Below are 12,618 nucleotides of genomic sequence, written 5' to 3' on the forward strand. Positions count from 1 at the left end.
CAAAAGATACACTGAATCAGTCGGGGGAACAAGTGCCAGTTGATGGCGACATCACTTTCCCGAGAAGCGACTGAGTCCGCGGATTTCGTCACAAAAGTTGTTTAGCAACATGACGTATCTATACGTGCAACGGCTTTCGGAGTACTAATGAGCGAACGCGCTGGTTTTTGATTGGACGAAATAATTCGGAAATTCTTCGAGTGCTTGAACGAAGATTAGCCAAAACTGACACTAATTCCCCCGACTGGAATGCACATATGGATATTCGTGAAAATTCAATTTTTCACCAGGCGTTGTCTTCGGCGTGGCTGTCCGTGTGCAAAATAATTCTTATACACTAACGTTTAAATTAGGTGGATGTTGTTGAGGTTGATGATTTCAGTAAATATAATACCTTGCTTTTCAAAAAAATAAATAATAGTTTTGTGATGGTTGTCATTTTTGATCCTTTATTGTTGTACGCTATGGTTTGCCTTATCGGCCGCCTTTCTCTTAATTGAGACTTTGACGTTGTTTCCTTTCTTTCTTAGGTTTGAGCTTGTTATGGTGTGCTACTCACTATCGTTCTTGTTTCCACACATCGTACATCTATAAATAGCCTAGTTTGATAAAAATGCTCTAGTTTTTAAATCAAATCCAAATAAGAAGTCAGTCTTAGCCAATCTTACGTATATTTCTTTGAATTTTTTTTTTCAGTTTTTTTTCAGTTGCTTTTTGTAAACAGGGTTATTTTTTCTCAAGCAAACCAAGATACACCGGCTCGACTTGTTTTATATAGTGCAAATGACACACCTGTTAGTTAATTTGCTCTTACAATCCAACATATATTTACAATATATATTAGCAGCGTTTCGTTAATACCTCTTAGTCTCAGGCGAAGAAATATCTTTAAGTTGGGACAACAGACCGGTAAGAAAAGCTATTCAAGAAACCTACGAGAATTTCTGTGAAGAAGGCTGCTAAAAATGGTCTAAACAAAACAGTCTTTATAATTTATGCAAATGACTATGCTGTGTAGCACTTTGTGTTGATCATGCTAAATACAATAGTATAATAAGCGTTTCTCGTTTCATTTGAAATTTTAAACGAGAGAAACTTTCACTCTTACTTAACCTCCCACGTAGACGTTCTTAGGGCTCTTCACGCGTTTCTAAGAACGTCTGTGTGGGCTATTTCTTCCTTGACAAGAAGAATTGTTCTGTAAAGGCTGGTTCTCATATGATCGCCCCGATCGTTTCTATCGCATCGATCGTTTGCAAATACTGAGACGATCGTAGGCGATCGAAGCGATTGGAAGCGATCAGGGGGTTCTCATATGATCGCCCCGATCGTCTGGTATATGCAAAATAGGGTTAAACAAACAAGATAATAATTCATGATCTTTTCTTTGTTCCCGCATATGAATATTCGATTTTATTCCGATCGACGTACGTGTGTTTCTTCAAAACTGCGATATCGCTTATGGCAGCCTTCGATGCAAAAGCAAACCTCGTAGCCTCCTCTCTTTTCGGAATTGCCGTTTTACGGCGAAGGAGCAAAAGGGAGGCCAAATGGAAACGTAGTTCTGGGTAATACTGATGCACCATGGGACAGTTTGGATCGCTTCGATCGTCCCCCTCTGTGAAAGTAGTTCTCATATAATCGTTCGCGATCGCCGCGGTCTGCGACCAATCGCCCGGATAGAACAGGGACGATCGAAGCGATCGCGATCGCCCCGATCGTCGCAGACGTTAGTGATCGTCTCTGTAATGTTCTCATATGATCGCCCCGATCGCAAGCAAACTTTTTGAAGCGACAGAGGCGACAGAGACGCTCGGGGCGATCATATGAGAACCAGCCTTAAGAATGCTATTATTCGTAGCTTTATTTTGAGAGGCAATAATTATCATGGCATGTTTTTGCTCCTTCTTTGGGTACTTGACACAAAAGAGAACACATTGTTTAAAAATTGCTTTGTATTTTGGTCTGTGTTGTCTCGTTTCTTTTGTTTCTATTATTTGACGTCATGTGTGTTCGGTACACAAAAAAGAAGCTCATATAAATTAAAACCCAGTGCCCTGTTACATTAAATAATGGCATATAAAGGCCATCCTTTTTTATTCATCCTTTTTTATTGCTTGATGAAAAATGTGCTTTGAAGCAGGACAAACCATATACGTTTTTCTCCCTTATTAAAAGCACTACATATAAAATATTGTAGCTGTGGATTGGAAAGAAGCCAACAGTTTTAACCTAAGTATAGACGAACTCGTGTACCTTATAACTGGAGAATAAGCGAAGAACCACATGTAGCAATAACTGCATGTCTATAAGCAACATAACGACATATTTTAGGTGCGTGTAAGAATGTTCTCACTTGTGTCACGTTGACAGGCTTTAATTAATTTTACGGAGCTATTATGAAATTTATTTTTCACGATGAATAATTGATCATCAGTAACAGTACTCAGCAATGACTGTGTGTAAACAGGAACTTGTAACTACAAATGCTACATTTTTAGATGGTTCAAACGACTTTATGTAATTTTCGAAAGCATAAACTGAACACTTTTTAAAAGAGTCTTTAGATAAACGTCATAAACGAGTAGATGGCAAGCTCTTACCAATGAAAGACAACTACTTATCAGCGTTGTCGTTGCTGTTGATGTTTGCTGCTTGGGCAGCTTGGCTTAATTGTATCACTGTTGCGAGCCCTGGTGAGTACGAACGTTTTATTTGTCCAGCAAAGCTACAGGCCATGGAAGTTTAACGGTGCGCCCTATAGGCGAAAAATCACGATATTGGGATTAGCACTAAATATCACAAAGTTCGGCTTTACGAAGTAATAGCTCCGTCTCGTGATCTATAAAGTGGCAGCTGTGTTAAATCGCCAGCAGTTTAAGAAGAAGAATAATATTGGCTACATTTGTAAATTCTTTCGACGTCCCCGGCCGTTATTATCCAAGATTATACTGCGACTTAAACTCTTTTTAAGATACGCAACTACTATACATTAATTAAAACCAAGTAATTAAATATTCAAAATTAGACGAATGTTTAACCGGTGAAGTCAGGTTTTTTGCAATTTATCATTTTATTTGACAATAAAAAAAACATTATTTCAAGTTTTAGAGAACACGTTTTTACTGGTCTCAATTTTTGGCAGTATAATATATAGCTGATTTAAGTTTTTGGAAACTAAAAGCGGAAGCAAATATTTGTCTTACTGGTTGTTTTTTATTGGCTTTTGCCTTTTTGTTCTCATTCCTTGTTTATCTGCAGATATTTGCCGACATCTCAAGTTTAGCACACCATTCAATGGATATGCTCTGCATGACCACGTAATAAAAAATATTTCTTTAAGCTTGGGAATGCGAGCCTCTTGTAGAGGGCGATGTACCATTGAAAGCAAATGTGTGTCAATCAACATCGGTCCACCGATAAACGATAAGGTCTTATGCCAATTGAGTGACTCTGACCACATTCGACACCCTGAGGATCTTCAACCACTTGAAGGTTTCATGTACAGAGGCACCGAGGTAAGAAATTCAAAATCAATTAAAGGTGTCCTAGTTTTTTTGTTTGTTCCTAGGTTGCTTGTTGCCCGCGTCGTTAAAAAAGCCTTGTTTTGTATCTTGTTCCTTCTTAATTAATGAAAACATATTTATTGGTAAGGCTTGCGTGCTGCTTTGGCTGAGCTCCGTTTGCTGGGACAAAAACAGACATTCCCTTTTGGGATGTTTTGGCCACAGGCGTGGCCGTTTTATTTCCAAACAATCAGTTAAAGATGACAATACGACATGTTGTGATAATGCTTCAATGAAGATCGAACAAGTCCTCAGGTTGCCTAACTTTCAGGTAAGAAGCAATGATGCAATCCCCCACCGGAAGCTGGGAACGATTGCGTCACAAGCTACATAAAAAACATTTATTTTCTTGCGTGAAATAAACATCCTTTAAGGAACATTTCGAACACCAGAGCTCGTAACGCCAGATATAGAGTTTAAATATGCATTCATCGTTTGTTTGTTTGTGTGTTTGTCTGTCAGTTTGTTTACTTACTGACCTAATTCGAAGTTTTTTTTTGTACGTTCTGAAATGTTTGAAATAATTTCACAAACAAGTCACAACCTAAGGGCAAATGCATGCAAACTCGTCAGAACCTGCCCTAATAAAGAATGGATACCCGAACTACCTTCGGGGACATCATTTAATGTTTGATAAGTAACATTATAAAATTTTTCTATATTATTATCAAGTTTTAAGCAAACGAACGTCTTTTTACCAACAGAATGCATGTTCCAGTAACCCATGTGCAAATAATGGGACTTGCCTGAACGGATTTACTGGCAAGAAATACCTTTGTGCGTGTCCGACTGGCTTTACGGGAGAACAATGCGAAAAAGGTTAAAACAATGACACTTCAGTGTAACCTATCATCAGTATTGTTGTGCATACATAAGTATTTAGGACTTTTAAAATAACGCACTGTTTAGCTAAAAAACAAAACAAGAATATATTTTTTGACTTGATTGTATGATTTTTTTTAATAAATATAAGTAATGACGTTCTGCATCGATTTAATTAGGTCCATTTTTATGTTGTACATAGTTTTAGTTTAATCTACTTTTAAAGTTTTTAACATTGTTATATTTCCGTTATTTTTATTTTTCTCTGTCTCCTTTTTTAATACTTTTTCTGAGGGCCACAAGTTTATCAGTTTTATTACTCTCAAGTGTTACCGTTATTAAATAGTCTTTTTTTATACGAGGTCCTTGGACGTTTAGCAGAGTTCTCTCTTTTTATTGTAATGCTTAACCATGTGTATACAATGCTTTGAAATGCCTCCTTCGAACCTTTTTACATTGTTTTGGTCCCTTCATGGGATTTGAGTTGGATAATAATGAGTGCCACATTCATCTTATTCTTTGCCTAGATGTCGATGAATGTGCGAACAGCAGGAATGATTGTCATGTGAACGCAAACTGTACAAATACCATTGGGTCGTATACTTGTACTTGCAAGGCGTGGTACATCGGCGATGGACGCACATGTTCAGGTAGAGTTCAGTTAAACTAAATCAATATTATACTTGGTGAAAACTGCACTAGAGTCCCGGCTACTGGAAGTGTTTTCAACAAGACCTAAATGCATGGGTGCTCCTTTCTTGGGTGTATTTTAGTATGACACGTGATGTAATAGTACCTTATAACATGAAATTTTCGCGACACGTTAATTCGCGATTTTGAGGTGCGCTTATTTCGCGACACTTAAATTTCGTGATTTTGCGGAAATTTTGTATTTTGAATCACTTAAATTTCGCCTTTTTTAGGAAAAAATTATATTTTCTTGGCAATATTATTTTTAACATGCCCTTGAATTAAATAAAACGACTCTATCAATGGATCAATAACGTCGAAATGTCAACAGTAACAACAGAGGATCACAGAACAGTTCTCACAATGGCCACAAACAGTTCATGCTTGTACGTGAATTGTTCGAGTCAATTGACCACAACATCCATTTACATTGAAAATTCATTTTTTCTGACTAAACTCATTCTTCCTTGATATTAATTGACATAATGTGAGTCACTTAGTTTTCGCGTCATGTTATGTTCGCGACACTTATTATTCACGTCGCTTTAATTTCGAAATTCGCGAAATTAACGTGTCGCGAAAATGTCATGTGTTAAGGTATGTTATGAACGTGAACTAGTATTGGGTTATACTGATGCATGAATTAGCTTCCTCTGATTGCTAGGATCAGGATCCACCATAATAAACCAACAGTAACTGACAATATATCATTCCGTTTCGCAGCGGTGGCCGGGTCCTGCAAGGAACTGTTCAACATGAATTTGTAAGTACACGTTTAATTTGTTTTTATAATATAACAACAGAGTTGATGTTCGCGGGCGTAAATATCTTTTTGGCCCGACTCAGGCTCATTTTTGCCCGAGCCGCAGGCGAGGGTTAAAATGAGCTCTGAGAAGGGCCAAAAACATATTTACGCCCAAGAACATCAACTCTATTACTGTTATAATCCTTTGAGAGGACATTTATAAGTTAAGGAATCAAAAACAGTAAGCGATATCTTAAACACTGCCGTTGCGAGTCGGCGTTTTATTTCTGATTGAAAACTAGGTTTAAAAGTTCACAAAACTCGGCAGAAAACCGCAAAATTACTCAAAACAAGTTTTGCTTGAAAAGGAAATTACAAAAGTCTTTCGGCAGCAAAGAAATAGTCGTCATTTAGAAGTGTTAAAATTAATTGTGCTGTTAACTGAACTGGCAGTTTGGAATATGCCTGAAATTCAACTGAGCGAGTTTCGCTCGACGAAGACAAACTTACATTCACTTCGCCGCCTGGATTCTTCTTTGAGTTTCTGTAATTCCTCTTCATCTAGCTGAGAAGACTGAGAATTTGCTTTCCCGTTCAGTCCTTCAAACATTTTGTCATTATAAAGCTCAAAAACAGTTTTGAATTATGCCAGCTTGTGCCAGCCAGCAAGAAAACGGCGCGAACAGTTGAATGGTTTTCAGTTCTGATTGGCTGGCTTCGTTTTTTTCTTGTTTCTGATTGGTCCACCGCAGCGGGCTAAAATATATTTGAGCCCGCTGAATTCTTCATTTTAGCCCGCAAAATACGCCACAATGCAAAATAAAATGATTATAATTGTTGTCAACCAAAATGGTTTTGAAACACAATGGATTGAAACTGAAGCCAGAAATCGCAACCCTGGTGATAAACAACCAGCCGGTCAATTTTGGCCATTTGTGATCCGAATGCTGTTTTGTCTCTGGGTATTGCCTGACGATGCCAACGGTTGAAAAGTGTTGTTCAGAAAGATTCTGCCCCCAGTTTATTAACCTTAATAGCTACAATTAAACTTCAATTCAATAACCAATTGAGTAAGCTGTTATCTATAATCTATTTAAGCAATACACCGCACTTTTTAGGGCTTAACTGGCTTAATAAAACCACGCGGGTTTTAATTCCTCGTCCTTATGCGTGGTCTAGCGTAGCGGTACGGCCATGTCGGGAAGCGGGAGTTTACCGTTAAAATAGTACATAGGCTTTTTGACCAATATGACCAATCAGAGCGCGCGTAGTATCTGAGTTATTTTATTATTTATAATCGAGGGCAGGTTTAATTAAGAAAGAAAAGAAGTAATCAAAGGAAACAAAACCAGTCTCTGTTATAATAATAGATAAAATTGCTATTTTGGTGTTTTTTTTTTTCTCCCAAACCTTCTACAATGATATGACGTCCGCCCACAAATCCTGTTGACCAATCATTGCGTTATTAAGATATGTTAGCGATTCGATTTTAAAGAAGGTTCGACTTTTGTGAATTTGTAGGTTTTAGAGGTACCTCATCGATAGAAGGCTGTAGGAAAAAAAATATCATTAATATTTATCCTATAGGATATGAAGCAACTTTCACTCCTGACGCGCAGTTCGTGGCAAGGTTATTATTGATGCTTGACAAGGAAACCTTAGGGTGTCGAGCAAGGGGACTATTGCATCTTTCTTATTTTACAGGTCTATAGGTAATAGAGCCTATCCGCTGAAGCTAGGATCTTCGTTTGAACTTCCTGTCTACTGTCACATGACTAATGACCTTGGGGTGTGTGGAGGTGGTGGATGGACGATGGTCATGAAAATGGATGGTAACAAGGTATTGTATATTTTGTATTAGTATATACACACTCAGTGATCTTGGTGTTTCAAGCAATCTGATTGGTTCGCAATCTCGGGCTAATGAGCATTATTCACTCCCTACGGAGTGAATAATGCTTGATCCAAACTGAAACAAAATGGCCGGCGTAAACTCGCGTTTCGCCGGCGTTTCTGAATCGCAAATACTAAGAATACAAGAAGATGGTGAACCAGAAAAGACAAAAAAAGGCAAAGAAATTTGGCCTGATGGTTTTCAAAGTAATAGAAGACTACATATTTCGCAATTTGCAGCACAATGTCCACACTGAACTCGAGTACTAAAACGATAAACAATTGCTTACCGTCAATTCGCTCTTCGCCCGGCATCGGCAGAAATGAATACCGCAGATTTATCGGCAGCAACATCAAGTGTTATTCAACCAAGATCCTCCACAAATATTCAGGAAAAAGTCTTTGTGCAAGAAAACATCCAGTTTTCACCACAGTTCTGCAGACATTCAGTAAGCTTATAATCCAAACTTCAGGTGGATCCTTCGAATTCGCCAACTGCTCTTTCAATTTTTAATTCAAGTGAACTTCAAAAGCTTTGATTCAACGGTCAAAATGTTTGCAAGCAGGTTTTTGATCAGATTGCAGGTTTGAGTGGTGTTAAAGGACCATTTTGCTAGATTGTGACGAGGATTTTATCGAAGATTAACTAGATTTGCCATGTTTGAAGATTCTGTAAACTGTTTCGCGCATGTCGGTTAGGGCCGCTTATGTGTACGTTTTCCACGCATGAATTGAGAGGTTAATTAAATCGACTTTAAATGGTTTCCTTCTGAAAACTTTGAGATCGCTTGTTGTTGAGATCACTTCGTGTGTATATACTAAAACAAACTCGGTGAATAGCGGCAGAATATTCACCTCGCCGCTCCGCTGCTCGGTGAATATTCTACCACTATTCACCTCGATTTCAAAGAATAATTGTTAATTATATTTAACTTTAAAAAATAATCTGAAATTAATTAATTGAGTTGTTAGTTGGCGGTCTTTCTCGACTTAACCAGTCATGGTATAGAGCAAAGTTTTTAATAACAATTTGTTTGTGCAAAAATTCAACAAATGCTTTACCCTTCTTTTTTAAATACGATGAAAGCCACATCCTGTCTTTCGATTTTTGGAGTCCGAAACTTTCAGCGTTTTTTAAATTCCCTAATTAAAACATTGCCTCAAAAATGACGAAAAAAAAACAAAAAACATTTTATATAACACGCTGACTAGTATTGACAGTCTCACAATAAGCCTTTGGACGAATGAAGGGAGAGGAAAGGGATTTTATCTCTTTTACAATTTGAAAAATGAGTTTGCATGCAGTAGCTAGGAAAAAAAAAATCCTTGTTTTCTGCTTTTGCATCGGCACCCAAGTTTCCAATTTCAGCTATTTTTTTTTCGTCTAGTATGGTGTAGTTTTAGTCCACTTTAGTATCTATTACTGTTCTAAAATACTTTGGTACCTGGTACCGATGGTGTTATGGTAAAATCGTGAAAATCAACATAGCCTGTACGCCAAAGGAGTTTGGCATATTTAATTTATTGGGTTATATTTTTCGTTTTTAGGGAAACTTCCATTATGATTCCAACCTTTGGAGTAACAACGAAACACTCAATTCCGTACGAGGAGAGACAGGGTTAGACTTACAAGAGACCAAGCTACCGACCTACTGGAACACATCCTTCTCTAAGATCTGCCTCGGTATGAAAATTGGCCAACAGAACAACTTCATTGTCATCAACAAGCAAGCCAACTCTCTCTACTCACTGATCGCCGACGGGCAATACCGCGCCACCTCACTGGGTCGTAACACGTGGAAAACACTTATTGGTTCCGAGGCCTCGTTACAAAACCACTGTAACAAGGAAGGATTTAATTCAGTTGGTAACAACCCCTTGCATTCTAAAGCAAGGATCGGTTACGTTAGTAACCAAGAAAATGAATGTTACTCGTGCGATTCCAGAATCGGGTTTGGTACGGGCGGTTACTATGACGACACCAACACCTGTGGAAATGAAGCAACTCATAGTCCAGATAATGGAGACAAGCACATCAAAGCCATGGGATATATCTTAATTCAGTAAATTATCGTTAATCGTATCTATAACAAAATTCTCAATTTTGATTGGTTTTGCCAGTGTGCGCCTTTTTGTTGCGTAAATGGCGTGCGATCACGTAGTTTTCCAATTACACCTCCAACTACAACGTTTTGTAACTGGATACCTGTAATTGGACACCTGCGCCATTGGTGTGTCAGTCACATCCTATTAAAAGGGTCTTTCTCGCTGTACCCACTGTTTGTATGACCGAATAAATTAACCTTTGACTTTTTAACACAAAAAGGCTCTGAAAGACTTCCTAAACTTGTTGTTTGTTATTACTACGATTGATTTTTACTTGGACCTCGTGTTATACAATTCAAAGAGTAATCGTGCTCGTAATTTCAAATCGGCCTCGCGCTGCCCGTTCAGTTACTAAAAACGATTTCAGACAAAATGTATGAGCCATATGTAATAGAACTTAACCGAATTATGGCAAGATTGAATCAGTGTGCGCATGATTATTATTATTTATGATTTGTTTTTGTTTTTTTCCGTGTGGCATTAAATGATCAAAGTGTACTTCTGATTGTGTTAGAACTAAAATGCATGCACGTGGTCTCTAAGGATTTGTCTGCATTTCTCAATGTTCACAGAAAAGTATTTAATGTATTCCAATGCTATGCACTGTAAAATAATGAAATAAATTGTGTAAGTAGGTAGGATATTGTGAGTTACGCATTGTAATGTAATGAAATGTAACGCAATCAAACGATGCAGTTAGCTTATTGTAAGTGGTGGTGGCATCCCTCGTAACGAGTAGGATGTCTACTTGGAAATTATGCGTACTTGTTTGTGGGAAGGGAACTAATCGCGGCCTTAAACGGTGCTGTGGTCTGGGCTTTGCCGTTGAAGTGTTGTACTGTTGAAATTGAGATATTAGCTACAATCCGAGGGTAAATAAAAGTTATGTATATATGTATAATCGGGCGTGGTTTGCGAATAGGGGCAAGGTAGAGCTGTTGACGAAGTGGAGAAACGAAGTGGATCGCTACTGTTTGCAAAACTCTTACATCGCTATACACCGTTTTCAAGTTTTTTTTTTGAGAAACGTTTTATTGGTCGTTTGTTGGAGCCTATAATCACACATGTCCACGCACGGTAATGCCAGTAAAGCAAGTCTATTTTCAGTAATAAATAATGGTGTAATAGAACTGGGAGGAGTCCAATACGGTCTGAAATTGTAAATGGACAATTAAAATCATTCTTAGTTGGACAAAGAATAAAATTAAAAGCTTGTTATGTAGTCAGGCCTGAGTCTACAGCAAGTAAGTGTAGATAATATCACGTTTTAAAACAAGAGTCAGTGAGTTCTCTCCCCCTTCCCCCATCAGCATTCATTTTACTAAATCCAAATCATTGCGGATTTACGGTCTCTTCATTTGGGCCTGTATAGAATAAAGAAATTGATTTTACTGTCGTTATGACGCACACCGATACTTACGTCCGTTTTATTTCCTTATTCTTATTTTTGCCATTTTCTAGTTCCTTGCCTTTTCATTTTCTATTTAATGAATCGTCAAGGTCTACATTGTTCTTGACCATAGAAACGACGTCATGAAAAGTTTACAACTCAAGTGTAACCACGAGCCGTTTATCGAGTGGTTTCACTAAACGTTTTTAACATTTTATAACGTCATTTCAGTTTGGTCTATGTGCTTGCGCAGACCATAAAAAATGTTACTGATTTGTTTTATAAATTCACACAGAAAATTCGCCGGCGAAAACGAACATCAGTGTGAAATTGCTCGTGACGCTTTAAAGATCACTCTTGTTCTACTTGAAACAACGAGCTAAAGTATCGGAACGTTTCCCTCCTTAATCGATCATTATTTAATTGGCATTATAAAATTCGCCTGTTTCGACTTCTTGGAAAGGTGCATGCTTTGCGTTGCAATTGGGTTACAGATTATTAGTACCAGTCATTTTTTCGGCCTATACACTGGGCGCCCAGGCTCACGATATGTCCACTCGGTCATGTCGGTGACAAACTATTATAACAATTTGTGTTAATATAACAATGGAATTGATGTTCGGGGGCGTAAATATGTTTTTGGCCCGACTCAGGCGCGGCTCGGGCTAAAATGAGCTCTGAGAAGGGCCAAAAACATATTTTAAGGAATCAAAAACAGTAAGCGATATCGTGAACACTGCCGTTGCGAGTTGGCGTTTATTTCTGATTGAAAACAACGTTTAAAAGTTTACAAAACTCGGCAGAAAACCGCAAAATTACTCAAAACAATCTTTGCTTGAAAAGGAAATTACGATAGCTCAATAATTTTCAACACAAGGGCCAAAACTCGTAACTTTCAGTGGCTCGTGAAGCACTTTCTTATTCGATTATTTTGGACCTGGACTGAAAAATAGCATTAATCCACGTGATGATGGTTTTCCAAAAAAGATCCATACTGTACAATTCAAGTCTCAAACTGGAAGGATTTCTGGGTTTGGAGTGCAAATGAGCTTCAATCTACGTGATGGTATTTCAACACAAGGGCTTAAAATCGTCATTTTCAGTGGCGCATATATAACTTTCCCATTCGATACTTTTGGACCTGGAGTGAAAGTTAGGACGAATCCACGTGATGACGGTTTTCCAACAAGACTCAAACTGCACATTTCAAGTGTCAAACTGGTCAGTTTTGCCGGATCTGGAGTGAAGACAAGCCTTAAACTACGTTATAGTATTTCAACACAAGGACCCAAAATCGTGATATTCAGTGGCTCATGTAGTACTTTCTTATTTGATTCTTTTCGACCTGGAATGGAAATTAGGATGAATCCATGTGATGGCGGTTTTCCAAAAAGACCCAAACTGTA

General features: G+C 38.0%; 1 protein-coding gene across 1 annotated transcript; it reads left to right on the forward strand.

The window, feature by feature from the left end:
• Window positions 1–2,605: 2,605 nt before the first annotated feature.
• Window positions 2,606–10,076, forward strand: LOC144634600 (uncharacterized). The gene is made up of 7 exons (XM_078493617.1): window positions 2,606–2,696; window positions 3,262–3,518; window positions 4,271–4,385; window positions 4,916–5,038; window positions 5,802–5,841; window positions 7,528–7,663; window positions 9,265–10,076. Exons 1-7 carry the CDS (start codon window positions 2,606–2,608, stop codon window positions 9,781–9,783), a joined length of 1,281 nt encoding a protein of 426 aa, XP_078349743.1. The 3' UTR covers window positions 9,784–10,076.
• The last annotated feature ends 2,542 nt before the right edge of the window (window positions 10,077–12,618 follow it).

The sequence above is a fragment of the Oculina patagonica genome, chromosome 13, assembly GCF_052425735.1.
Source record: "Oculina patagonica isolate OP01 chromosome 13, crgOcupat, whole genome shotgun sequence".
Taxonomy (NCBI): Eukaryota; Metazoa; Cnidaria; class Anthozoa; order Scleractinia; family Oculinidae; genus Oculina; species Oculina patagonica.